This window comes from Eutrigla gurnardus (genome assembly GCF_963514095.1).
Source record: "Eutrigla gurnardus genome assembly, chromosome: 1".
Taxonomy (NCBI): domain Eukaryota; kingdom Metazoa; phylum Chordata; class Actinopteri; order Perciformes; family Triglidae; genus Eutrigla; species Eutrigla gurnardus.
Window position 1 is genome coordinate 3,754,932 of NC_139915.1, and position 26,768 is coordinate 3,781,699.

The 26,768-nt window shown below is 43.7% G+C and overlaps 2 protein-coding genes across 2 annotated transcripts; one reads left to right on the forward strand and one right to left on the reverse strand.

The window, feature by feature from the left end:
• The first annotated feature begins 1,327 nt into the window (after positions 1–1,327).
• LOC311013347 (hexokinase-1-like) lies at positions 1,328–17,781 on the forward strand. Its single transcript, XM_084009367.1, has 21 exons — positions 1,328–1,653; positions 6,587–6,749; positions 9,939–10,087; positions 10,171–10,290; positions 10,488–10,583; positions 10,674–10,773; positions 10,866–11,049; positions 11,490–11,645; positions 11,737–11,824; positions 11,907–12,052; positions 12,151–12,343; positions 12,422–12,533; positions 12,666–12,814; positions 13,486–13,605; positions 13,751–13,846; positions 13,929–14,028; positions 14,105–14,288; positions 14,388–14,543; positions 14,675–14,762; positions 15,060–15,205; positions 16,183–17,781. The coding sequence occupies exons 1-21, from the start codon at positions 1,591–1,593 to the stop codon at positions 16,328–16,330; spliced, it is 2,757 nt and encodes a 918-aa protein (XP_083865493.1). The 5' UTR covers positions 1,328–1,590; the 3' UTR covers positions 16,331–17,781.
• Positions 17,782–19,082: 1,301 nt separating this feature from the next.
• On the reverse strand, positions 19,083–23,720 carry tacr2 (tachykinin receptor 2; the record flags this gene model as incomplete). Its single annotated transcript, XM_084010033.1, has 8 exons — positions 23,615–23,720; positions 22,994–23,130; positions 22,366–22,661; positions 20,454–20,648; positions 19,900–20,050; positions 19,625–19,744; positions 19,473–19,549; positions 19,083–19,395 (listed from the first exon to the last, which is right to left on the reverse strand). The coding sequence occupies exons 2-8, from the start codon at positions 23,087–23,089 to the stop codon at positions 19,083–19,085; spliced, it is 1,248 nt and encodes a 415-aa protein (XP_083866159.1). The 5' UTR covers positions 23,090–23,130; positions 23,615–23,720.
• Between the last annotated feature and the right edge of the window lie 3,048 nt (positions 23,721–26,768).

Here is a 26,768-nt window from a genome sequence, read left to right on the forward strand (position 1 = left end):
GGATTCTAAATTGAACGAGGAGGCACAAACGTGTCGGTAAACTTCTACTATCGAACTGCACTGCTGCCCGTAGACCAGTACTCAGGTGGGAATCGACTCCGCAGCTAGAGAGTATACAGGATTATAAAAGGAGTATACAGGATTATAAAAGGAGTATACAGGATTATAAAAGGAGTATACAGGATTACAGACGGTCTCTGTCTGTGGTTGTTCTCCAGAGAGGCCAGACAACAGACAGCTGTTGTTGTAACAATGACGTAAAATTCACTGTCTACACAGTGTGTGTGTGTTTGTGTGTGTGTGTGTGTGTGTGTGTGTGAGAGAGGGAGTCCTGTCATTGACACGGTTCTGCTCTTCACAACCCAACACATTTGAATTTCATTGGACCCCCCCCCCCCCCCCCCCCCCCAGTGCTGCATGGTGGTGTAGTGGGTAGCACTGTTGCCTCACAGCGAGAGGATCACGGGTTCGATTCCCGGGTCGGGTTGGGGTTCCTTCTGTGTGGAGTTTGCATGTTCTCCCCGTGTCAGCGTGGGTTCTCTCCGGGTTCTCCGGCTTCCTCCCACAGTCCAAAGACATGCAGGATGGGGATAGGTTCATTGGTGACTCTAAATTGCCCGTAGGTGTGAATGTGAGAGTGAATGGTTGTTTGTCTCTACATGTCGGCCCTGTGATAGACTGGCGTCCTGTCCAGGGTGAACCCTGCCTTCGCCCAATGACAGCTGGGATCGGGTCCAGCCCCCCCGCGACCCTGAATACAGGATAAGCGGTAGATGATGGGTGTATAAACCGGTGTCACTCCCATTTCCATACAGGCAGCACCTGTAATAAAACCTATAATAAAAATTGGATGGCAAACATCACCGTCCAACCTCCTCCCTCCCCCGAAGGCACTATGCTCCCTGACCTCTGTCCTGTGTTTAAACCTTTCTTTCACCTGTCACCTGCTCCCAACCCAAATGACTATCTAATGAAATGATATGAAGTGCTTTAATACTATTATGGCCGTGTGAGTCATGTTCTTGAACACATGCTTAATGGAATGTAACTTTATTACTTCCTCCGAACAGTAAAAGCCTAAACTCTCTCCTCACCTTACTTCCCTCTTCCTCGTTCTGTCCCTCCCCCTCTTTGGGCAGGCCCTCTCCCCCTTCTCTCTACCTCCTCCATCCCTGACTTTGCCTCCAAGTCCTGGCCAATCACAGAGATGGCCACTCACACTCTGCAGCCAATGAGCACAGAGATAGGGGCAGGGCTCATGTTCTGGCCCTCCCTGTTCCTCTCTCTCTCTCTACCTCCTGCAGCTAAACTTGCTGTCTCACTCATGCTTCCTGGCTTCACTCACATGCTCAGAGTCTTAGCCGTACATGAACAAGCTCCCGTCTATTTTAAACCACATCGGATTGTACTCGGCTATTTGTATATCTCTTGCGGCCAGTAGACGTAGAGCCAGAGGGTTCCTTTGTTTCACCCTTTTATTTTGGATTTCCCATCTGACTGTAGGTCGTGTGTGTGACACACACAGAGAGAGAGTGTGTGTGTGTGTTTGAGGGAGTCTGCATGTGTGTGTGAGAGAGAAATAGGAGCAGGATGATTGCGGCCCAGCTACTAGCCTATTACTTCACTGAACTCAAGGATGATCAGGTTAAAAAGGTGAGTGCTTTCTCTCTTTTTCTGCCTCCATGTTTGACATTGTGTTTGTCTTAGTGAGGGACTGATGTGTTTGTAGAGGTCATTGGGTTGCTCATACTGTCATGATCATAACTTTGCTGTAAGACCGGAGTTTTCCAGCACGGTTTTCAGGAAATCGTGTGCTATGTGATGGATCTCTGTGAGGAAGTGAACAGATCATGTAGGAGGGAAGTGCACGAGTCATTTCACAAATGCGAATCAGCCGGTTCGTGGACGTGTCAAACTGCACAGATGTGTAAGTAGACGTGACTCACAGGTTTGTTGCAGTTTTAAGAGAGGCGTGGTGAAGTTGGAGAAAACGATGGAAGGACAGATGAGCAGCAGGAAGAGAGAGGTCGTTGAATTAAAAAAAGAAAGAGCAAAGTTATGTCCCAGGTTGCCAAGTTTCTTTCATGTTATCCTTCAAAATTATTCCTTCAGTAGAGCTCAAGAGGGAAAAGAGCATACGATCAAATATTCAGTGATATTGAACTATAGAGCGTCATCGTCGCTCCAAACGAGTCCCTCAAGCTGATTCTAGTAGCTTATTTCGATCGGTTTTGAGTTGAACATGAAGTTCAAGGCTAAAAAGCAGAAGAGTGCCATGAATGTGTGTCTTTCATAACTTCTCAGCTGAGAAGAGACCGACAAACTGACTGCTACTGTTAGAGTGGTGCATGTGTGTGAAGCAAAGGGCTGTTTCCAGTTCCCACTACTGAAAGTGCCAGGAAATAATGTTGCCGGGCAACAAACAGCCCCATCCTGTTAACTAATACGGTTTGTATCATCATATTTGTCCCTATTGAGATATTTCCTTACATTACTTGTAATATCGTCATAACATTTTGTTTAAATGTATTCATCCAAAAGCCATGTCTCCACATGTGCTGTCAACATATATGGTGCATGGTCCGTTTAAGATGTGATGTCACACTTCATCACCAAATGCAGAATCTGCATCACACTGAACTTTTTCCAGTTTGGGGGAAATGTTCCCCGCCTCCTCCCTCCATTCCCCGCTCGGTCTGCAGCCCCTCTCTCTGTTTGGTTAAAGCGAGCGATCTTCATGGAGGTGACACAGCGTGTTGTCACTCCGTCGTGATGTCACTCAGACCCGCTCTGGTGTAGAGATGAGAGACATTCACCGGCAGCAGGATCTCATGTAATACAACCCATCTCCCTCTACTCCTGCTCTCTTCCTGTCCCTGCCTCCCTAAAATAGGCCAGCTTTGAACCATGTGACCGTAGGTGACGGGAGGAGGCTTACACACAAATACCCCCCCACACACACACCCACACACTCACACACACACCACTCACAGCCTGTACCAGGTGTGTCGTGGTTGTGTCGCTTTCCAAAGAACAGGTTTGGGCTGGAACTCGACACCATCTGCTTTAGTTAGAGAACGTGAAACATGCTTGTGATTTAAGCAGCTGAAACATGAAAGCATGCAGATAAATTACCTGCTGCAATCACCTGAGAGCGTCCCCACTTCACCCACCGCAGTGTCCTTGACTGTACTCTACTGTGTGTGTGTGTGTGTGTGTGTGTGAGGGCAGCGTAGAGGACAGTATTTTTCCACATGCCGAGGCTGTGTGTGCACAACATGGAGTCAGGTTTCAGGGCTTCTTTAGAGCACCTGCAGTGACGAGGAGACCTGGGCGTTGAAACGGGAGGAATATGCAACACAAAGGGGAGACAGGATAGGAGAGACAGAGAGGTGTTGTGGAGAAACTTGTGTGTCAGAGGTGTGTTGAGTGGGAAAACATGGCCTTTAAAGATTCCCCTTAGCAGGAAAAGTCACAGCGTTGGTGGATAAACTGGAAGCTTCTAAGGGTCGGTCCAGTATTCATGCGAGGTGAAAGAATCCACAGATCGGAGCTGTGAAATCAGATGATGAATAAATGCTGAGGCATGGTTTCTAGCTGCAGAGTGCTGAGTCATAGGTGCTGATTTCTATCAAACTGAATATATCTAGTTCGGGTCTCTTTGATGTGGAGAAATGCGGCCAATGCCTGCTTTTAATCCTCCCTTTGTCAGCGAGCGCCCCTGGCCGGCCGTAAAACATTGCTATTGAAGTCGACGGCTCAGAATGCATTCTCATTCAAAGAGCTGATAAAGACCTGACCGATGGGGAATCCCACAGTTTACATCACATTCAAACACCATGCCCTTTGAGGCTTCATGACAGTTATATGTGACGAAACATAATGATGGGAACAATTTCCAAAGTTTCAAGTCAGCACCAGTTGGCAATTAAATGCAAGTTTAATTAAAAAATTTCCCATTCAATTATGACTCATTTAATGGTGACACATTTGACATACCGGTAATAATGGTTCTTCCTGTGGAGGCAAAGACATCAGACTTTCATCGAGGCTGGAGATGATGGTCTCTATGAGGCCTGAGTGTTTGCTTCTCAGACCCTTTGTCCTCCAGCACCGAGGTGTTGCAGAGAGCCGATGAAGTTCAACCACAGGGAAACAAAGCTGTGAGCTCCCGACCGCAAACTAGACTAGAGTATTGATTCCCAATTCAATCACCAGAACTGGCAACCATTTCACATTACAGTGATCCATATCCAGTGTGAGTATCACAAATACATACACACATCAATGTGTGTAACAACAGGACCTCGCAAAGTTGGTGGAAAAACATCCTGTTTACACCCTCATGAGATGTTCCAGGCAGGAGCTGCAGATATTAATGGTGCAGTAGCTTCGACTCCATCTCTGCTTCCATCTCCTCCGTTTGGTCCAACAGGCAAAACTACATCTACATCTGCAGCAGGCTTGTGTCTGCACGTATAACCTGTTTGGTGTTTACCACCGGAGCACGGCTGGTGGTAAACAGAATATAACTGAACAGGTTAAACATATATATATATATATATATATATATATATATATATATATATATATATATATATATATATATATATATATACACATACACGGTCGCTGTCGCACCAGGAAAAACCAGCAGGATGGATTTGACCAACTTTCAAATCCTTTAAACCATTCAGTCTTTCTGGGTTTGTGCTCATTCATCCAGTATTTAATTTTTTATATAAATAAATAAAATTCATAGTATATTTTCGGCCCATTCTAAACTATGATTCTCTAAATACTAACACAACCACACAGAGAGTCGTGTGGTTGTTTGAGTGTGTTTTATTGTCATGCTTTAGGCGTTCTGTTGTTGTTTCGTGAGGGGGGGGGGCGCCGTCGAGCACCAACATGTCAGTGCTGGTAAAATATGTCTTCAAACACGACTGGACCTCGGTATAAAATGCAGTTGTGTGATATTGAACTGAATGATGAAGGTTCCATGAAATCGGCGCCGGTATGAAAAGAACATTTGCTAATGAGCTTCCATCCCGGAGACTCCACATTTAGCCAGAGTATAGGGAATGTAGCACCTGCAGACAGTAGTTAGCAGTTGGACAGCAGTTCTCATGTAACTTGTACAAACTTCAAAGATGACTTTATGCTTAAAAGGCAGATCATAATGTGTCAAATCTACTTGTGTGTGTGTGTGATTTCATGTATGATGAAATTCACCCTTTATTTTAGTACATGTTACCTTTTATGTCAAGAACACTGTATTGATCCTGGTCACACACACATTATCCACCATAAAATCTAATCCTGTGGCCAAACTGACCGTGTACTGAACCAGTTACCAAAGAGCAGAAATGACCGTGTGACTCCTAAAACAGGAAGTTAGAACATTCCTATCTGAGGTCCCTTACATGAGTAATGCTTATACATGAGTACATACAAGCATTGTTTGTGTGTTGAATAATGAATCATGTGAGCATGTTTGTGTGAACCAGTATTCCGTATTTATCTCACATGTTGGATGTCGGTCCGATACGGACTCAAAGAGCTTTATTGAGGATCTGTGACGATATGCCGATCTCGTATTGGATACCATTATGTTAATAAATGACAATGAATAACATTTAATTTGTATTAATGTATTCCATGTTGTTATACAAAGCTAGGAAAGGCCACGTTGATGCGAAGGCTGCCATGTAGAAGAATGATACCGCTCACTTCCACACAGTGAGGCAGACGGCTTATTAATCAAACGCTGGTTTGGGATCAGCCAATTCCCAATAACCGGGTATCCATGTCCGGACTGAAAAAGGCCCGATCGGTCCGTCCGTAGTCATTGTTTCTACATAATCCGGTTCTAGGTTACTCTCACTGAACTTGACTGTGATTCTCCGGCGCTGGTCGTAATGAACGTGACATTTAACCGGAGTTATGCCTCTGTAACATTCTGCTCTTTGTGTGTAACACCTGCGGATAAAGTGGGCTTTTGCTTTATTGTAGCGTGTGATGCAACACTGGATTTCAGCAGTATTGTTTAACATCCTGTTCCTGAAAGGCCAGACAGCTCCGGCTGCTGTACCGGCGTCCGTTTACACAGTAAGCAAGATATGCAGTATGTACCAGGCGTGCTGGTCATGAAGGCACACCTAGCTGGGCTCTATCTTTATCTGTGGACTGTGTGACGGCACTGAGCGAGTATCCTGCACTTCCTGGTCTCTCTGTGTGCAACATGACCACAGTATGATTAATGTATTCAAAGAACTGCCCTCATTGCAACAACGCAATATAAAAGTTTTGTTTTATGGCTCTGGGTCATTTCGGGGTTGAGATCAGGTCAGGAAGTGGATTATAATCATCGATGACAAACACTTTATGGGAAGGGAGTTGGTGAGGTACGTCATCTCTGCATCATCATGCTTACAGAAAATAAAGACCGTATCATGACCAAATCTGGTAAATCTCAGTTAGTGTCGGGGATACTGCTGTGTTGATGTCGATGTGTGGCGACAGAATGATGATGAATCAGGATGAAGGAAGAGGATTAATGGTTATTTCTTTGTCTTTATTTCAGATTGATAAGTACCTGTACTCCATGCGTTTCTCTGATGAGACGTTAAAGGAAATCACGCAGCGGTTTCGGAGGGAGCTGGTCAAAGGCCTGGGACGGGACACCAACGCCACGGCCGTGCTGAAGATGCTGCCAACGTTTGTGAGGTCGATCCCTGATGGCTCAGGTTAGTAGGACCTACCTCGAGTTCAATTTAAACCAGGGTCGGATTGTCTGGACCGCGTCGGGTCAAGCACGTTCCTTTATGTGAAATCTGGTTCCTCTTTTCCTATTTTATCTCTGTATGAATGAGTGGCAACAAAAACACAATGAGAAAATGACATTTCATCTGCTCTTTCTGAGTCCTTCCCAGCATACAGTCTGTCGTTGGCATTATTCACACAAAAGAGACAGAAGGACTGTTTTGGGTGGAGTCGTATTCAAATTATTGTACGCAATATTAAACTGAGTCATGTAGTCACTGGGATGGGGCAATTATTATGTGTGTCTGCAGATGTATGTATGCTTTCTTGTGTTTGTCGGTGGTTGAAAGTAATCAAGTGCATTTACTACTATTATTACTAGTACTATAAGTCTACCTTTTACTTAGCAAAAATATATATATTATATCCAATTTACCATTAAATAGATTCAAAGGCCTAAATGGTATAAAAAAGAATTAAATTTGTTCCCCCTCACCCACATTTCTGGAAATACTATATATTCCAATCATATACAGATGATAAATGTAACACTCTGTTACCATATATGACCATATATGACAAATTGAGTATTTTAATTTTGTTAATTTAAGTACATATTTCTGCAAATTCTTCTGTACTCTTACTCAACTAATATATTTAATGTTCAATGTCAATTTCACCTGTGCTTGACTATGACGAGTAAAAATGTGAACAATGTCCATGGGCAAAAAAAGGAGGTGTGGCAGTGAGAACAATATGCATAACTAACATTCACGAATCATGGCCAAACTCATGGACCATCGCCAGACTCTGGGACCAAGCATTGCACTGGGTTCCTGTTTCATTTTGCCATGGAGGTCAAGCTGTGTGTTTGTGAATGCATGCATGCGTGGACGAAGCCTGCACCCCCGTCCTCCCCCCACTGACCCACACCGACACCACACCTAGAAGAGGATGTGTGTCCGAGACAGAAGATCAGGAAAGCATCGGGCCCTGGCGTCACTGTCTGAAAGTCTGCTGACCACCTGGCCCCCATCTTCATCCAGGTCTTCATCAGATCACTGGAGCTGTGTGGACTCCCCTCCTGTTTCAAAGGCTGCACTATGATCCTGGTCCCAAAGAAGCCCTCTGTCACAGGGTTTAAATGAGAACAGGCCTCTCGCCCTGGCATTGACCCACCAGAAGGACCTCACACTACATCCTGCAGCATGTTGACTCTGCAGGGACGTATCTAGGGAACCTGTCTGTGGACTTCAGCTCAGAATGCTCTCCTCACTGCTCTTCTCCCACCAATGACTGCACCCCAGGAGATCCGTCTGTCAAACTCCTCACATTTGCAGACAATGCAACAGTCTTCATCTAGATGGGTTGAACAGGTGGTCCTCTGGTGTGGTCTGAACAACCAGAACGCTCTTCAAACTGTGGAGATGACAGTGGAGCCCTCCTACGCTGCCATCCTGAACAACACCGTGTCTGCTGTGGATCCACCATCTCCCAGGATCTCAACTGAACTTCCACCCTACAACAGACAGTCAGAACTGCAGACAATGATCCCTCCATCGGTGATGACGGATACAGAGTCAGGAATGGGGAAGACACGTCGCTGTAGACCCTGAACCTGTTTCAGCTCGTTCCCTCTGGGAAGCCCTCCAGAAGTTCCTCCCCACAGGCTGCCACTCTGAACGCTTGAGTTCCTCCGTACACTGTCAACAACCCCCAAAAAACATCCACTGCTGCCACTGTAGATTATAATTTCATGGCTTTTAATGCACAAGTGGATTTTAACGCTCACATAGTATCTGTCACTGTCAATACAAATGAAGACATGGTGAAAGCTTTAAACAGTTCTGGGGCTGTGATCTAAACCAAGTTCTTTTAGATGTGCCAACCTGCACAGTAGGTCTAACTGGATTAGATTAGATCACATTAATCTAACCTGAAGTCAATAGGCAAAACTACTGTTCCCTCTTGGTATGGTGACATGTACCATGTACTTAAATAAGATCATCCTCTCTATCTGCTCGTCATTATGCCACTGTCTGCTGCATGCTGTCTCCAGCTCACGTACGGCCGTCGTTCTGGCCTTGTAACTCAGATAATTATGAGTCAGAATTTGTTCAGATGTTGTACATGCTGAACTTTGAACGTCCACTTAAACTGAGGAACAGATTTTATTATCTTGGTTGGCTGACGGCATAATAATGGAGACAAACTAAACAGAAGAATTCATAAATCTATTTGCATCTTTATTTTAGATCTACTTTGGAGCTGTAGCTCCACGCAAATGTTAGAGATTTGCACTAATGCTGGTGCCTTCCTGTGTGCCACTACAAGATGTTTCAGTATCTACTGTCAAATGTGCACAAATATGATTGAGCAGCCATGGAATAGAACAATGACCGTCCTCTCTGCTTCCACTGAGCAGAAGACAATCCTTTACCGGCTGCTCTCTGATAATTTATCTGAACGTAAATACAGCAGTCGGCCTGCACCAGTGACCCGACCTTGCATTCTCATCTGCACCAAAGAATGTGGCACAAGATCAGAGCAATGTGGAAGTATGTCTCTAATAGTATGAGAACCTTTACTCAGAAAGAACATACAGTTTGATTTTTAATCGTTATTGCCAGCAATCTTGGGAAAGTTTAGACTTGACTATTTGTAAATTAGTCGATAAAAATAGAAATGGCTCCTCTCGGCTGCAGCAACACCATCGTTGTGTGATGTGCAGGACGTCTTGTGTTTTCTATCCGGGTGTTGAAGAGTTACAGGTTGATGTGTTTGTACTAGATCAAGAATGCAACAGACTGTATGTGCAATCAGTTAGGGGGTACTGCCTCCTTTATCAGAGGTTAGTACGATCTCAGCACATTACTATAATGAGGTATGGAAAATATTGCAGTTTATCTATCTATGTCTTATCAGAAACCTTTAAACCAATTATTTTCATACAGAAAGAATAAACTACTCACTGCCACGTGACCACAGACTAAATTTACATTTCATCACAACTGGCCATTGCCACAAGACACCCAAAGACACGACACGCTGCTTAGTGACCACGCAGGTGTGTGAGTGAAGCTGTGTTGTGTGTGAGGGAGACGTTCTGACTGTGGGATTACATGTGTGCTTGCCTTCATTCCTGACTCCCCCTCTCTCCTTCTTCTTCATAGAGAAGGGAGACTTCATCGCGTTGGATCTGGGAGGCAGTAATTTCAGGATCCTCCGCGTCAGAGTGAGCCACGAGAAGAAACAGACCGTTCAAATGGAGAGTCAGATCTACGACACACCGGAGGACATCATTCACGGCAGCGGGACGAGGGTAGGTCTATACGGAAATCGGCTCCACAGAGTCTCTCCAGGTCAACCTGAGACGAGCTCACCCACTTCCCCCCTCCGTTCCAGCTGTTCGACCACGTGGCAGAGTGTCTCGGAGACTTCATGGAAAAACACAGCATCAAAGACAAGAGACTCCCAGTTGGATTCACGTTCTCCTTCCCCTGCCAGCAGACCAAACTAGACGAGGTGGGACAATTAAAAAAAAGGTTGATGACTTCTTTGTGACACATGATACCTCCATGTTTGATCTGTTGTTCAAATATCTGACGATTATTACCATTCATCCACTTACATGATGAGCTGGCTCTGTTGCTATGGAGACGTGGTCCACAATAATGTGCCGGGGAGTAGTCAAACGTATCTCTGTTGTGTGACGTCTCCAGGGCTTCCTGGTAAGGTGGACAAAACGCTTCAAGGCTGGCGGCGTGGAGGGAATGGATGTGGTCAAGCTACTCAGCAAAGCCATTAAGAAGCGAGGAGTGAGTCTTGTCTTTTTGCCTGAAGTTTGACACCTAATGCAATTGGTTCTGGGATGCAGAATGGCACAGACCACTTTGTATTTCTTTCAGGACTATGATGCTGACATCATGGCAGTCGTGAATGACACCGTGGGAACGATGATGACCTGCGGTTTCGATGACCAGCGCTGTGAAGTCGGCATTATCATCGGTATTGCAGTTGTGTGGATAGTCGAGGGAACATATTCAAGTCGTGAACGCAGAAGAATAGAAATGAAACTGTATGTATTTCTGTGTGTTTAGGTACGGGCACCAACGCCTGCTACATGGAGGAGCTCCGTCACATCGACCTGGTGGAGGGAGACGAGGGCCGCATGTGTGTGAACACCGAGTGGGGAGGCTTCGGAGATGACGGCAGGCTGGAAGACATCAGGACAGAGTTCGACAGAGAGATAGACCGAGGCTCTCTCAACCCTGGCCAACAACTGTATGTCAAACCAAACCATTACAGCCTTTTTAACTTGTTTAATCTTAAATCTCAATTCATTTATATTAAAACAAATGGATAGAAATGATAAAAAGATTTGAAAAGATCATTACTAGAAACTTTAGGGAGAGCAGTCGTATACCTCCAAGCCTGCTGCTTTATCTTTAGATTAATGTAGCTGTTTTATGAAGCTGTGCTTTTTTATCCAATTTATCTTGCATGTTTGCTGTTTACACAGAAGTACACTGTTTTAATATGAGCATTTATTTTTCCCCACAAAGGAGCTGTAGTCTGTATATGCCTCACTCTGAGAAGAGCAGCATCCGAATCAGCATATCGAATGCTTTTTTCTAGTGGCAACTTGAACTAGAACGCTCAGGATATCTAACATGGGGTGTCTGTTTAGCCCACCTCTCACTTGCTCTCTCACTGTATGGTAGATTTGAGAAGATGGTCAGTGGTATGTACATGGGTGAGCTGGTCCGTCTCATCCTGGTAAAGATGGCCAGAGAAGGCCTGCTGTTCGAGGGCAGGATCACCCCCGAGCTTCTCACTAAAGGGAAGTTTGAGACCAAACACATCTCAGCCATAGAGAAGTAAGTCACACTACATGAAACCAAATCAAACCCAAACTTGGTACACATCTCCAGCCAACCGTTGCCTGTCGTGTCTGTCTTTGCCGTCTAGGAGTAAGGAGGGCTTGACCAAGGCCAGAGAGATCTTAACCAGACTCGGGGTGGAGCCCTCGACCGACGACTGCATCGCAGTGCAGCATGTGTGTATTGTTGCCGGAATAGCGCTTGAATCTTGGGACTAGTTTGGATGTGCTGCTTGATGAATTCCTCTCCTCCCTTCAGGTTTGTACCATTGTGTCTTTCCGCTCTGCCAACCTGATAGCTGCCACGTTGGCAGGCATCCTGCTGAGGCTAAAGGAGAACAAAGGCGTGGCACGACTCAAGACCACTGTTGGCATTGATGGCTCTCTATACAAGATGCACCCACAGTGAGTTAAAGATGTTTCCTTTACTTACTGTTCAGACCTTTTGTGATATTATCTCTCTCTGGGGACGACCACATTCCACTCTCCTCCGTGTGTTTCAGGTATGCCCGTCGTCTTCACAAGACGGTCCGACGCTTGGTCCCGGACACTGATGTTCGGTTCCTCCTGTCGGAGAGCGGCAGTGCCAAAGGAGCAGCCATGGTGACGGCGGTGGCCTACCGACTCGCCGAACACTCGCGAGAAATCGCACAAACGTTGTCTGAATTCCGCCTGACGACCGAACAACTGCTGGAGGTGAGGACGGAGAGATAACGTAGCGCGTGTGCACCGCTCGCTGTGCGTCACTGTTAACATGTTTCTTTATTCCTCCAGGTAAAGAAGCGCATGAGGATAGAGATCCAAAATGGCCTTTCAAAGAGCACTCAGGACAGTGCTACTGTCAAAATGCTGCCAACCTTTGTAAACAGCACTCCTGATGGCTCAGGTAACACACACACATACACACACATACACACACTCACACACACACACATATACACACACACACACACACACACACACACACACACACACACGGTTTCTGTTTTATTCACTTATCCGTCTGTTTGTCCTCCAGAGCATGGCGATTTCCTGGCTTTGGATTTAGGAGGAACCAACTTCAGAGTTCTTTTGGTGAAGATTCGCTCTGGCAAGAGGAGAACGGTGGAGATGCACAACAAGATTTATGCTATTCCTCTAGAAGTGATGCAGGGCACAGGAGAGGAGGTGAGCTCCATCAGGCATCTGACACATTAAACTGTGTTAAACTGTGATGACGATGTGATGCAGACGATGCCTTCAAGGCAGTTGGGTCGGTGAGAAATGTGGAATTGAACCTCCGTGTTGTTACTGTAAAGATTCTGTGGTTTGAAAGGAGGTCGGGTTGTGACGCTCAAGTGATAGAGTAGACGAAGGGAAGAAGGTAGATGCTAAGAGGTAGACAGAAATAGAGGTTGATTGGAGATTAGCATTGAGTTGACAGTCTTTAAAATGTAGATTTGAACTTGAGCACCAGCTGAGGCTAATCCTGTCTGTCACCTTTTGACCTTTTCATCCTCACACTCACTCCTCCGATGCGTTTCTCTTCCTCCTGAGATGCACAGAACGAGAACGAGTAGTTTGTTTGTAATTCCACAGGTCTTTTCACTTATTTTCCCCAAGTAGAGTCCCAAGACCTAAGTGCCCACTCTTCTATGTAAAAACACCTTTTCATCCGTTTTATTAGTATTTGTGGTATGGGCATATTTAGTTTATTATAGTTTAGTTTATTAATTATGTTGCCAACCAAAATACTAATCTGGCAGTTATAATCATCAAAGTTTGTAAGTAATAAATAACTCCAAATGGAGGAACAATAAACTGTAGTTTCATATATTGCCTTATCTTTCTTCCTGCAGTTGTTTGATCACATTGTGCAGTGTATCAGTGACTTCCTGGACTACATGGGGATGAAGAACGCTCGTCTTCCTCTGGGCTTCACCTTCTCCTTCCCCTGCCGACAGACCAGCCTGGACGCTGTGAGTGAACGGCTTTCCTTCCCCTGATACGCTGTGCTTTACTTCCCTGACGGTCTTAAACCAGCTTTCTAGCATGTTCTGAGCCCCAAGCATGAGATCCTTTTATAAGATATGACGATAATTACTTGTGTGTGTTTGCACACAGGGCATCCTGGTGACGTGGACCAAGGGCTTCAAGGCGACAGACTGTGAAGGAGAAGATGTGGTGGGGCTGTTGAGGGAGGCCATTAAGAGGAGAGAGGTATGAGGAGCAGCACTCATTCAGGTAAACATGTGTGCAACAGTGATGGAGGGTGTTGCATCATCTTGTGTCTGTTCTTCAGGAGTTTGATCTGGATGTCGTGGCCATAGTGAATGACACAGTGGGAACCATGATGACCTGTGCCTACGAAGAACCCACCTGTGAGATCGGACTCATCGCTGGTGAGTTCCCCATGAATCCCCTCTTGTTGATGAGCGATCCAGCTTTCTGTCCGTTAACGTGCTTGTCTGACGGTAGGCACCGGCAGCAATGCGTGTTACATCGAGGAGATGAGGAACATCGAGCTGATCGATGGAGACGAGGGCCGGATGTGTGTCAACATGGAGTGGGGGGCTTTTGGAGACAACGGATGTCTGGACGACATTCGGACAGAGTATGACCGCGCTGTGGATGACTTCTCCCTCAATTCAGGCAAACAAAGGTTCGTTTATTTTACGTTATGTCCACTTTATTTCCTGAACTTATAAATGACCTCCAGTATGTGTGGATGCATCATTTTTTTGGACTTACTTCTTTACAGATATGAGAAAATGTGCAGCGGCATGTATCTCGGAGAAATTGTGCGAAACATCTTGATAGATATGACCAAGAGAGGATTCCTCTTCAGGGGACAGATTTCTGAAACACTGAAGACCAGAGGCATCTTCGAAACCAAGTTCCTCTCACAGATAGAGAGGTAAGAAAAACAACCAGCATCTAATAATCAGAGCTTATTTTAATGTTGACTCCTCATGATCTTCTCTGTTTGCCTTGAGTTTATTTCTCCTTTGCGAGTGGCTCAGTCTGCATGTCTTGGTCTTTCTCCAGTGACAGGTTGGCTTTGCTGCAAGTGAGATCCATCCTGCAACACTTGGGTCTGGACAGCTCCTGTGACGACAGCATCATCGTCAAAGAGGTAATTCATGGCATGATGGATATGTGTCAGATGGAGTTTGGAGAGAAACACTGACCATGCAGTTGAATCAAGGGTTGTACGACACTGTATTATTTGTATCTATGTGTACCTGATAACTGTGGCACTGAGTGTAGATAGTGTGTGAAATCTAAGCCCCACAATAGATTGTTAATACAACAAACGGACATGTTGAGTAAGACTTCTTTCCAGTGCTGTGGAGTGATACGGTGTGATGTGTTCTGGCTGAGCACACGGCAGCGGGCCGTGGTGATAATAATGGTCTTCATTGTGGTCCAGGTATGTGGCGCGGTGTCACGTCGTGCAGCCCAGCTGTGTGGGGCAGGAATGGCGGCGGTGGTCGATAAGATCAGAGAGAACCGAGGACTGGACCATCTGGACATCACCGTAGGGGTGGACGGGACGCTCTACAAGCTCCATCCACAGTGAGTTGAATATGTAATATGACCAGGCCGTCTGTGCTGTGCTGACTGTTTGTTAGTTCAGCTAATGACACTTGTTTAACGTGAAAAGCATGACACGATATTTGTCATCCCTCGGGTGTAAACGGCTCGGCAGGAAAAACCAACAAATGCAAACGGAAAGCAGATGACGAGCTGCAGGCCATCAGAGCTCAACAAAGAAGTGCTGCGTTTTTAAATGTGGTCACAAGAGTTTTCCTTTCTCAACCATCTCATGAGAAACGTGACGATGTTGATGAGACTTCCAAGTCATGCACCCTGGATTCTTCTCTGCTCAGTTATATACTGTTGTATATTAACGAGCGATAACGTTGGTTGTCATGACAATGAATGTAACAATAAGTAACTGTTCAGAACCGGTGGATCCATTCAGTGTTACATTTGATAATTTTATTAATGTTGTCCCACATGGGCTCATAGCAAGTAGAGTACATCGTGAACAGAGTAATATGGTATGCAGGTCATGTTGAGTCATGCTTTAGTTGATGAGCTCATAATTATGTAGGAGATGTTGCTCAACACGAGAGAGAAACCTGAAGTGATATCAATCTGTCCCTTTATTCAGCTCCTTCTGGTTTTCTGAAACCCACATGTTGTTATGTAACGTGTCAAACCTGTACCTCGATGCTCTTCCATGTTCAACCCGGGCTTCCCCCTCCTCCATTCATTGAACGTTGAGATTTCTTTATCCCGTTAGTCATTTTCTAAATGCCGAATGACTTATTTCTAAGGAACTAATGAGCACATCTCTGGTAAACACATGATTTAGAGTGTGATGCTTTGTGGAAAAACTCATTTTACTGACCTGTGTGAATTTAAATGATCTAATTGATTCAGTGGACCAAACCTGTCTTTGGGTTTCTTCCTATATAAGTGAGCTATATAATGTTCATTACTTCACTGTTTACAGACATTATGTCACATCTTCTGTCTCGTTCCAGTTTCTCTAAGATCATGAGCCAGACGGTAAACGTGCTGGCTCCTCAGTGTAACGTCACCTTCCTGCTGTCGGAGGACGGCAGTGGCAAAGGAGCCGCCCTCATCACCGCCGTGGGCTGCCGGTTGAGACAGGAGCTGAACAATAAATAGAAATGTCTCTCTGTTGTCTCCCCTCTCCCTCCTCTCTCCCTCCTCCTCTTCCTCCTCTCCCTCCTCCTCTCCCTTCTCTCCCTCCTCCTCTCCCCCTCCTCTCTCTTCCCCTTGTCTCCTATCCTCCTGAATCCAAGCCGTCCAGTCCAAGTATCACGCTCCTGTAGCTGCTTCAGCCCAACGACATGACACAGAGAAAGGAGAATGGTTTTCTGCTGTGTTAGGTAGCAGAGAGTCAGCTCTGTGTGTGTGTGTGTGTGTAGTTATAGTACGTCTGATTATTCATTGTAGTAATACCCAAACTCTTAAGGTTGTTCTGTTTTATCGATGGAGGTAAAACATGCAGCTCCTGTATAGACGACTGTGCAGGGCAGAAACTACAAGTCCACACTCCTGTAATGCTTCCATGAGCTGTTTATTATCGCCATCTAGAGGAGACCTCTGATAATTACAGTCTGTTACAATATACCAAGTACAAGAGTTGAAAGACAATTTCCATAAGCGTTGCAGAGAAGCGTTTCCAGCTTGCAGCATAAAACACAGCTTTAGTGTCTGCTGCTGTGTCTGCAACAAGATGTACGAGGGATATTAGCTGATATATAAATGTGTGATGAACATGAAAGGGAATATTTTTGCTTTAAACATTTTAATATCTTACCCAAATATGATACAATTTGTCAATATATGTCACATTGTTGCTATTTATTTTATTTTTGTATTGGACAATGTTGAACTGTATTGCTGTTGCAATGATGAGGCACACTGAGGAAGCTGCTGTAACCCCCGGCGGCAGGTGGCTGTCCTGGGTGATGAACGGGGGGCAGAAGAGGGACTCCAACCATGCGAGAGCTGCAGTCCATGTCACACGCTTGCTCAATGTGCAGATTTGGTCTAATTTATGACGGCGATCCTACTCTAATGTGCACTTGTTTTTTCTAAATAGAAGTCTTGTTGATGGTTTGCGTCACAGCTGTTGATAAGCCGTCATCATCGTCCTAAACGTGCTGACCTCATCGTCACAGTGGGACTACCAGCTACTGGGTCACAGCCATGATGCAGGAATGTGGTGCTAAATAGATGCAAACGTGTACAAGAAGAATGTTATAGTAACTTTAAGGGGGAATTTTAACATTTTGAAAATAAAGCTCGTCCCTACACTCACTCACTGTACTCCATGTGTCTGAAGAGGATGTTCCCTTCAGTGAAGTGCATCATAGCACCTTCAAGTAACTCCATTCAAAGAAGACGAATAAGACCTTTCTGAACCCCAGACTGGAAGAGGACGAGCCACATTTGCCTCTCCTGAACCAACCTGCCTTCAGATGTTCATAGAAGCCTGGAAGCCGGCCCTGAATCACAGACACTTTAGTCTCTTTGCTTCTGTTCACAAAGACTGTCAACGTCCAACACTGTCAACCAATCAGTCACTCAATAAAGACAAACCTGTCACAGATTATGTTGAGTGTTCTTATTGTGTATAAGTTAAATCTGGATGGACAAAATGAATAAACGCATCCCGCCGCGTTTATTAAGCACATCATCGACTTTTATTGGGCCACAAACAACTACGCTGCTGTTTGCTACAACAAATACTGACCTGTCGCTTTGTCATCATGTGTATTTAAAAAAGAAGCAAAAGGTTTTCTCTACATTCTCAAATGTCCAAACACTAACAGTATTTACAACATCATGTTTTACTGTGTATGTGCACAAGTCCATATTTACATGTCCACTGTTTTACATTGATAGTAATAACATTTACATCACATTCTACGTAGCAGCACTTTCTGATCTGAACTCTGCTGTACACTGACCTTAAAGATCAGCTGTATGAACCAGCGAGGCCACACAATATACGAGCAACTACGTGACATGTTAAAGGAACTATACCGCACAGCAACAAAGACAATAGAATCACCATATCACCAGTAATGAAGGATAATCAAATAAAATGGATATTTTCCTTCTACAGTGTGTTGTATATGTTCTACTGAAACGTTAATAGCAGTAGAAGTTCATCAGTCCAGATTGGCTCTGCTGCTACGCGTTACATCCTGTGTCATAATAAGAATTTAACGTTTTAAGTTTGCTTTTCTATGTTTCCTGGAGAAACCCACCTGCCACAGATGGAAACCACCATGATTCAACCGGTCATCGAGTCAACGTCAACCCAACCAAGTGGTTTTGTTGCCTAAATGGAAGTTCCTGTGAAGATGAAAGCCCATCATGCATGTAGCGTGCCGTCCCTGCCACGTCCCAAACTGGATGCTGGAGTGGTAAGATTCGGATCACTGACCAGGTGAGAAAACACACACACAATATAAATATCTTAAGGCTTGGTGCTGATGCCGATGGACTGTTCATCCATTCTGCGCTGTTGAAAAGCAGAAACCACACAAACACGATACAGTTACACGACAACATCCACAGTTCACAGCTTTTCTCCAGAGGAGAAGTACGATGGAGTGATGGGAGACGGAGGATGGAGAACAGATGAATGATTCAAACACATGAATAAGCCTCTCTTGTTGTCCGATACATGCCTGTAGTTTCTTCATACAACTCCATTTTCACACCAGCTTTCATTTATATTTCACTTTAACAAATTCATTCATTGCTTCCACTGAACAACGTTTACGAAGCAGGTGGACCATCCCCAGTTTGCTGCTCTCCTCCGTCTTCTCTGGCTCTGTTGCTGTAGAAGAACCCTGCTGCCTTCCCATGGAGAACCTCCTCACCGGGATCGCCTCGGTCACTGGCTGTGCTGCATTAGTTTGCCAGCTGGAGATTTGGTGTCGTCCAGCATCTTCAGCGCGTGTGTGTTGCGCGTGCTGAACGTTTTGGCTGGTGTGTGTTTCCTGGGCTGCATGCAGGCATCCCTCTCCGTGTTGGCGTCCACGCCGCTGTTGGCTCGGATGGAGGTGTGTGTGTACGTGCTGTCCTTGCGATGGCTGCGCGTCATGGTGACTCTGAAGGTGTTTGTGTGCTGCAGTTCCATCCTGTCCTCCTCGGACACTTTGACGAAAGGACACCAGGCGAACGCGTGACGGAAACCAGCACGAAACCTGCAGGAAGGGCACAAGAAGGATCTTTGGAGCCCGGGCACTTTTACTGGAGTTTCTGGTGTAAGTATGTCTTTTACCTTTGGTTTAGACAGCAGTAAATGATAGGGTTGTACATGGTTGAACTCATCGCCAACCAGAAGATGGCCAGATAGACCTGACGAAGAAAAGACACGCAATGAAAATACATACATCAGACGGCAGAGAGACAGGCAGAACGGCCGCTGCTGACCTGCTGAATGTAATGCTTTTTATAAATGTCTCTGTTGAACGATCCCAGGATGAAGTAGATGTGGTAGGGCAACCAGCAGAGGGCAAAGGTCACCACCACGACAACCATCATTTTCACCACCTGTGAGAAATGACAGAGAGCAAAAGAAAGTTGCCATATTTTAATCCCAGTGTAATATGAGTTTGTCTGTATTATGCAGAACATGTTTGAGCATTGAGATCACAGTGAAGGGGGCTTAGCAGCACTTCATGACAGAACACAATTAAAGTGTGGACCTTTCTCTTGGATGTCATCTGGCTGTGGTAATGGTCTGTCGCCTCTCCGGGGATGTGCCCCCCCCACAGCGATCGGCCAACTAAACTGTAGGTCACCAGCATCACCAGTAGAGGGAGCAAGTAGATCAGCAATATGACAGCATATTGGTAACTGCAGGGAGAGAAGGAGAAGCTGATTGTTTAATAGTTTCAGATATGGTTACATATATCCTCTGCCAACATACATTAGCGACATTTTAAAGTCAAGCTAGTTTATGAAGAAAGAATAATAACCCTTTATAAAAGAGACTGTGATTAAAATGTCGGTAAATCATTATATTGAAAAGAAACACGTGACTCAAAACAATCTAGACTGATAAATATCACCACAGGTAAGAGGGAAAATATGTATTTTAAAATTTGGGGGTGAAGATCCCTTTGACAGTAATTCTCAACTCAACCCAGTCTTTATTTCTAAAGCCTGTTTAAAACAACTCTTTGTGTTGATAAGTGGTTGTTTTATAGAACAGATCTGTGTCACCGTGTGTTTCTTCTTCTTCGTTTTGTTCCTTCACCTTAGTTGGTGTGTTCCTCCGTAATCGTCGGGCCAGTCCACCATGCACACGGTTCGGGGGGAGTAGAATATTGTCACGCTGTAGTAACACTGAGGGAAAGCCAGAGAGATCGCTACGATCCAAATCAGGGTGATCACAACCTTGGTGGAGGTGGAGGAGAGGCGGGGCTTCAGAGGGTGGATGATGGCCATGTACCTGGAGGAAGAAAAAGAAAAAGGTGTTTTCAAACCTGCTTTAACTCACAGGAACAGAAACCAGAGTGACTCTGGAGAGGATCTCCTGCATGTGTGCACCTCCAGGAATCCAATATTACTAATAATAAGGAATGAAGGCTCCATCACCTTTGAATCAATTAGCGCTTTATTTGAAAATCGAAGCATCGCCTCCTGAGTCCCAAGATGTTCACAAGATAACTAAATGTGTGCTTCATGGTCGTCTCCATGGAAGAAACATGATTTCAGGGTTCTTTGTGAGTCATAAGGATTGTTCTTGAATAAACCTGCATGTTGGCCTCTATCTGTTTTTCATATCTGATGTAATGAATTAAGATGTATATATATTGAAAATAGTCTGTGCTCTCCTGGTGTATCAGCCTAGTTTTTCCATGGCAGGAGAAATCTGGAATAATTATTATAAATAGAAATACTGACGCTTTAAATCTTTTCACTATTTTCTACTTTTATTCCATTTACACATTAACCTTAATGACAAACCAGAAAAGAGAAAGTGCATTTGATTTTGTCATTGTTTATTTATTATGTTTTGGTACTTAATGTTTTATGTTGAATTGAATTGATTGATTATGTAAAAACTGTGCAGAATGTCTGTTTGTTCACATTATTCAGTAAAAAAAAAAAGACAAAGCTGTAATCATGAATCTTATGAAAGTTATATTCATTTGCTTAACGACATTTCTCAGAATGATCACCATTATAGTGATTGAACTCTGACTATGCCATTCATTTAAATTCATTTAAATTGAATTATTCAGGACTGACAGCATTTGTTTGAATGGCGTCTGCCATTTTCTTCCATTTTCTTTATGGATAAAAACAATGTGATCTTGCATATGTGCAGTTATGATTCTTATTCTATTGTATTGTAATGTCGGGAGGATAAATGAATATACATATGTGTGTAAATGTAGAACTTTTAGGGCTGTTGTTGCAATGTGGAGGTGGAGAATCATTTATGAATGCAGATTCTGTTCCACAGTTCATCAGTGCAACATGTGATTCAGTGTCTCCTGCTTTTCTCCAGAAGTTCATCATGTTTATCTCATATTGTCAGAAAGGTGTGGATTCAACACTATGGCCCATGTGGGTGGACAAAATATTAGAAACACCACACCACCTCTAAGCACAGGCTTCTTCATGATACATGTATTGCTGTATTTTCCTGCATTAGATTGTACAAGTACCCTAAATTCTCTCACTCACTCTGTCTCCTTTATATTTACAGATTCAGACTGAAACAGACTGACCATTCATGCTCCAATACGCATTCATGACAGCTGTATAGCTGCTTGTTGACCCACATCTCCTTCATACAGTATTTCCCTCTGAACCGAACACTTTCTGCTGCTGCTCTGACTGAAAAGACCATTCACAAGGACTTTCTGATGCCATATACCACATTTACACATCATAATTTCAATCCACAAAGAAAGAAATCACCCAAATACTATGTTTCTGTCCTGCTGAGTTTCAGTAAGAGGTCATCCATACTTTATTTTTTACTGTTGGCTTAATGCAGCTCCTAAATGGGGCGTAGCAGGTTAGTGTCACTACAGAGTTTCTTGGGTGCTCAATTTGGATGAAAGCATCCACTTAAGTGTAATTCGATTTAATAAATAATATAAAAAGAGTTCAAATTAGACTTCATATGGTCGTTTTTGTGAGCGTGTTCTTACCTATCCACCGCGATGGCAGCCATCGAGTATATCGATGAAAACATCGCCGTGATGGGGAAGAAATTCTGAAAACGGCAGTAGCCCAGGCCAAAGTACCAGTCATTGTGAAGCGCGTAGACAAAGTTGAAAAGGGTGTTGAAGGTTGCCATGGAAACATCCGAGAAGGCCAGGTTAACAATGAAGTAATTGGTTACGGTCCTCATGCGTCTGTGAGCCAGAATAATCCAGATCACTGTTACATTTCCAGTGATGGAGACCAGGATGATGAGGGAATAGGCTATAGCCCACAGAGCCACCTGAGGGAGGAGAGGAGGAGGAAAGGAAAGGAGGAGAGGAGAGGAGGTGAGAGGAGAGGATAGATGAGAGGAGAGGAGATTAGAGGGGAGAGGAGACGAGACAAGAAAGGGAGGAAAGGAGAGGAGGAGACCATGAAAGGAGAGATTCACTTTTTTGAATTTCATTCATTCCGATGGTTAATTTCCATATGGTGTGACATTCAAATACTATATCTAATTATACTGTTCTTGGTGGAGGATTCGTAAAACAACTTGAATGCTACAGGCTATACTCTTAAACGGATCCCTCATCTAAGAGCTGGACCAGGTTGATCCGGATCATATTCTCCCACCTGCCAGTCGGGCTGCTCGAACTGATTCCCAAGCGTCTCGTTGCCGTCATCCAGCCAGTTGGTGGTCACTGAGAACGGAAACGAAGTGGCCTCCATGTCTGTGTTGAATCAGACCCTCCACGCCCAGGTTCTTCTCCCTGTTCACCTGCTGACATGGAACGTTACGCACCATGAGGGAACGTTACGCACCATGAGAGACTTACATGTAACTCCTGGTCTTCCAAAGTCACCCCAACTATAACCTGGTCTGTAATATCTCATGCAGTTCGTAAATGAATCGGATTAGGTTTTTGAGGCATTGATGCATTTCAGATTTAACGCAAACCAAGTGTTAAATTACAGTGGGAGCATTCTGCTGGCCGAACATCTGCAGCTTCGTTAATAATCCTACATCATATCACGATCATGGCCAGTTCCCTGATAGCCTGAGCTAACAGCGCGTTAGTTCACCAACAGCCGTCTCCTTGCGCGTGAAGCTGCGCTGTTTCTGTGATGTTCCAATAACTGTTTCTACAAAAACACCAATCACATAACACGCACACACAAGCGCACGCTTCTCTGGCTGCCCTAGGCTTAATGTCGGACGGCAAATGTTCTGTAAGATAAAGTCAAAGCCCTCACCTGTCTACCTCTCTGATCGGGTCGTCAGGAGGTCAGCTGGTCCAGTCCAGTTCATTAGACTCCGTCTGCGTAACTAGGTCCATCTCCACTCATCGTCTACTGTCGCTGTCTGACACTCACACACGCGCACACACACACACGCACACACACACATATACACACACACACACACACACACACACACACATATACACACACACACTATTTCGCTCTCTCCTGGAATGTGTGTTCGCGGTGTAAGCGGCTGAGAGCGACTGTGCGCCGAGCTGCGCCAACTCCAAGTCCAGGTAGGGAAAGATAAGGGGGGGGGGGGGGGGCGCACACGTCCGATTACCTCCAAGTCCGGGTAGAGAAAGATAAGGGGGGGGGGGGGGGAGATGAATGGAACATTGGAGATGAATGAGCATGTATTAGCTGTGCAAGGTTTCATTAAAACAAGAGAGAGACACAGATGACAGATACAGACAGACAGACAGACAGACAGACAGACAGACAGACAGACAGACAGACAGACAGACAGACAGACAGGCAGACAGACAGGCAGGCAGGCAGACAGACAGACAGAGAGGCAGACAGAACTGTCACTGAACTGGGGTGAGACTAGTACTTGTAAAGTCCAGCTCTGTCCAGTGTGTGTGTGTGTGTGTGTGTGTGCTGATGTGGACATAAATACTAGTATTTACTTTAATGCATGGGAAACATGGTCCAAGCGTTGGCATTGTCCTGTATTTCATATCGATTCATGTTTGAAAAGAGAGCTATAAATATGTACTTTCTTTAAAAACTCAGGTACTTATCACCTTAATGGGGCAACTACACTCGTTGGTACACTTGCTCTACTTCTACAGCACATTTCTATCAAGTACAGTGGTGATGTTTGGTCATTACAGCACTCTTATCTGTGTGTTTCCAATGCAACAGGAAGTCTGATCCACTTTGTGCTTCCATGATGGCTTCTTTGCCTCTCTGTCGCTGTTACATCTTTTCTTTTCCTTTATTCTGTTACATCTTTTCTTTTATTCTGTTACATCTTTTCTTTTCCTTTATTCTGTTACATCTTTTCTTTTATTCTGTTACATCTTTTCTTTTCCTTTATTCTGTTACATCTTTTATTTTATTCTGTTACATCTTTTCTTTTCCTTTATTCTGTTACATCTTTTCCTTTATTATGTTACATCTTTTCCTTTATTCTGTTACATCTTTTCTTTTATTCTGTTACATCTTTTCCTTTATTCTGTTACATCTTTTCTTTTATTCTGTTACATCTTTTCTTTTATTCTGTTACATCTTTTCTTTTCCTTTATTCTGTTACATCTTTTCTTTTCCTTTATTCTGTTACATCTTTTCCTTTATTAGGTTACATCTTTTCCTTTATTCTGTTACATCTTTTCCTTTATTCTGTTACATACTTCCCTTTATTCTGTTACATCTTGTCCTTTATTCTTTTACATCTTTTCTTTTATTCTGTTACATCTTTTCCTTTATTCTGTTACATCTTTTCTTTTCCTTTATTCTGTTACATCTTTTCCTTTATTAGGTTACATCTTTTCCTTTATTCTGTTACATCTTTTCCTTTATTCTGTTACATACTTCCCTTTATTCTGTTACATCTTGTCCTTTATTCTTTTACATCTTTTCTTTTATTCTGTTACATCTTTTCTTTTATTCTGTTACATCTTTTCCTTTATTCTGTTACATCTTTTATTTTATTCTGTTACATCTTTTCCTTTATTCTGTTACATCTTTTCTTTTCCTTTATTCTGTTACATCTTTTCCTTTATTATGTTACATCTTTTCCTTTATTCTGTTACATCTTTTCCTTTATTCTGTTACATACTTCCCTTTATTCTGTTACATCTTTTCCTTTATTCTGTTACATACTTCCCTTTATTCTGTTACATCTTTTACTTTATTCTGTTACATCTTTTCCTTTATTCTGTTACATACTTCCCTTTATTCTGTTACATCTTTTCCTTTATTCTGTTACATCTTTTCCTTTATTATGTTACATCTTTTCCTTTATTCTGTTACATCTTTTCCTTTATTCTGTTACATCTTTTCCTTTATTCTGTTACATACTTCCCTTTATTCTGTTACATCTTTTCCTTTATTCTGTTACATACTTCCCTTTATTCTGTTACATCTTTTACTTTATTCTGTTACATCTTTTCCTTTATTCTGTTACATACTTCCCTTTATTCTGTTACATCTTTTCCTTTATTCTGTTACATCTTTTCCTTTATTATGTTACATCTTTTCCTTTATTCTGTTACATCTTTTCCTTTATTCTGTTACATCTTTTCCTTTATTCTGTTACATCTTTTCCTTTATTCTGTTACATACTTCCCTTTATTCTGTTACATCTTTTCCTTTATTCTGTTACATCTTTTCTTTTATTCTGTTACATCTTTTCTTTTCCTTTATTCTGTTACATATTTTCCTTTATTCTGTTACATCTTTTCTTTTACTCTCACCCACAGTGGAAACTGTCCCTCTCTGTGCGACTCTCCCTCCACTCAGGGGAAATCTACTCTGTGTGTTTGCATGTGTTTGCACAGAAAATAACTGATAGCTGACGACAGCTGAAGTCATTCTGTTCTTTTTCTCTGCTGTGTGTGTGTGTATGCAGCGTGTGTGTGTGTGTGTGTGTGTGTGTGTGTGTGTGTGTGTGTGTGTGTGTACTCGTGTGTGTGTCCTTATTGGCCAGCAGGGCTCAGTGAAGGGCATGTTGAAGGGTGCCGGCAGAGAAAAGAAACGTAGCGGTTACATGTGTGGTCTCCTGAGTCGAGTCTATGACATTTGTTGGCGGCTGCAACACTAAGGAGGAGTTGATGAAACGCCGTCTTCCCCAACTAGCACAAAGATAAACGGCTGCATCGACCAACAGTTCCTCACATCTTCTGGTAAATGTGGCAGCTGAGCCCATTTCAAAGGTCTGACCAATGACATGCATGAATATTTGGCACAAACTAGTCGGTAGACTGTGTTCCTATTCCCAGAAAAACATCACTGAAAGACAAATAAAACCAACAGCTTTTATGCAAAAAGTGAATCTGATTAAACGGTCTCAGAATGCAAATGAAAAGAAAAGTCTTGGCTTTACTTTACCGTGTCCTCTGCTAAGTTATCTTGCTGATGGAAGAAGAGAAAGAAG

Excerpts from the sequence above, each read along its gene's own strand:
- LOC311013347 (XM_084009367.1), top strand. The coding sequence starts at position 1,591 with ATGATTGCGGCCCAGCTACTAGCCTATTACTTCACTGAACTCAAGGAT. Across the intron at positions 10,291-10,487 it reads AGCAGACCAAACTAGACGAG|GGCTTCCTGGTAAGGTGGAC; the intron begins GTGGGACAATTA and ends TGACGTCTCCAG. Across the intron at positions 10,774-10,865 it reads TGAAGTCGGCATTATCATCG|GTACGGGCACCAACGCCTGC; the intron begins GTATTGCAGTTG and ends CTGTGTGTTTAG.